This window comes from Phocoena sinus, chromosome X (assembly GCF_008692025.1).
Source record: "Phocoena sinus isolate mPhoSin1 chromosome X, mPhoSin1.pri, whole genome shotgun sequence".
NCBI lineage: Eukaryota > Metazoa > Chordata > Mammalia > Artiodactyla > Phocoenidae > Phocoena > Phocoena sinus.
In genome coordinates this window covers 130,050,047-130,051,479 of record NC_045784.1, presented here as the reverse complement: position 1 = coordinate 130,051,479, position 1,433 = coordinate 130,050,047, and the positions used below count along the sequence as shown (strand labels likewise).

Below are 1,433 nucleotides of genomic sequence, written 5' to 3'. Positions count from 1 at the left end.
CCCAGGAGGAGTGCCACTGTGAGGCCCGAGGGCAGCCCTTAAGACGAGACCTGTAAGTGGCCTTTCTTAGAGCTGCCCAGGGTGCCTTTCTCCGCTCAGGCCGCTCACACCCCCTCTCTTCCCCAGGTATGAGTTTCCCGCCTGTCATCCGTGCCCACACTCCCGTGGGCGGCTCGACCCCAGTGATCAGGTCCCCGGTCGAGATGAGTGAGCTCCGCCAGCCTCAGGCCGACCTTCAGGCCCCAGTCCCGGCCCAGGGTCCGGTGGAGGCGCTGCTGCTGGGGGCTGCGGGAGAGGAGGCCGCATCCCCCTGGTCCTCCGCCTCCCCTGGAGCCCCCTCCTTCTCCGCCTATGCCGAGTCCTTGCCCCCTGAGTTACTTGCTGTGCTGATGGCTGACCTGGTGGCTTTCCTGCTCGTCAAGTTTCGTACCGGGGAGCCGACCTCCAAGGCGGAGATGCTGAGTACGTTTCTCCCGGGGCATCGGGACCACTTCCCCGAGGTCTTCCGCGTCGTTTGTGAGTGCCTGCAGCTGGTGTTTGGCGTGGACGTGAAGGAGGTGGACCCCCGCGAGCGCACCTACGTCCTAGTCCCCACCCTGAGCCTCACCTGGGATGCAGTGCTGAGCGACGGGCAGCGCACGCCCGAGGCCGGCCTCCTGGTGATGGTCCTGACCATGTCCACCCTGTTCGGTGACCGGATTCCTGAGGAGGAGGTGTGGAGAGTGCTAGGCAACCTGGGGTTGTGTTACGGGAGGGAGCTGCTCACCAAAGTGTGGGTGCAGGAGGGCTACCTGGAGTACCGGCAGGTGCCCCACAGCGACCCTGCCCGCTACGAGTTCCTGTGGGGTCCCCGGGCCTACGCGGAGACCAGCAAGTGGCAGGTCCTGCAGCATCTGCTCAGGATCAATAGCATGGATCCCAGGTTCTTCCCATCCGTGTCTGCAGAGAGCGTGAGCGATGAGGAAGAGGGAGCCTCAGCCAGAGCAGCAGCCGGTCCCACGTCCAGCAGCTTCCCCCGTGGGGCAGGAAGGGGGGCTGATCCTTCACTCTGAGTTTGAAGAGGGAGCGGTCAGCCTTCTAAGCAGTGGGAGTCGGGCGAGGTGGGGGAAGCCGGCGTGCGGCATTTTGGGTTCCTGTTGCGTATGTTGACATGGACTTCCATGTCTGTTTTCTTTAGGAATTTTTCAAATGTTGGTTCTTTGAATAGAAGACTAAACAAGCTTCAGTGTCTAACTTTGTGTATGACGTTAATCCCACAGGTATTTGCACTAACTCAGTTCAAGAACAAGAGTTTTGCTGTTTTGTAGGAGAGGTTGGGAAATCTCCCAGTTCGTTTTGTGACCGTGTACAAGATAACAGGGATTTGGAATCAGAACTGCTCTGGAAACGTGGAAGTACTTAGCAGTGATATAGATGGGGGAAGAAATAGAAAA

General features: G+C 59.6%; 1 protein-coding gene across 1 annotated transcript; it reads left to right on the top strand.

Annotated features, from left to right (window-relative positions):
• Window positions 1-203: 203 nt before the first annotated feature.
• On the top strand, window positions 204-1,052 carry LOC116747267 (melanoma-associated antigen 8-like). Its single transcript, XM_032619042.1, has one exon. The coding sequence runs from the start codon at window positions 204-206 to the stop codon at window positions 1,050-1,052; it is 849 nt and encodes a 282-aa protein (XP_032474933.1).
• The last annotated feature ends 381 nt before the right edge of the window (window positions 1,053-1,433 follow it).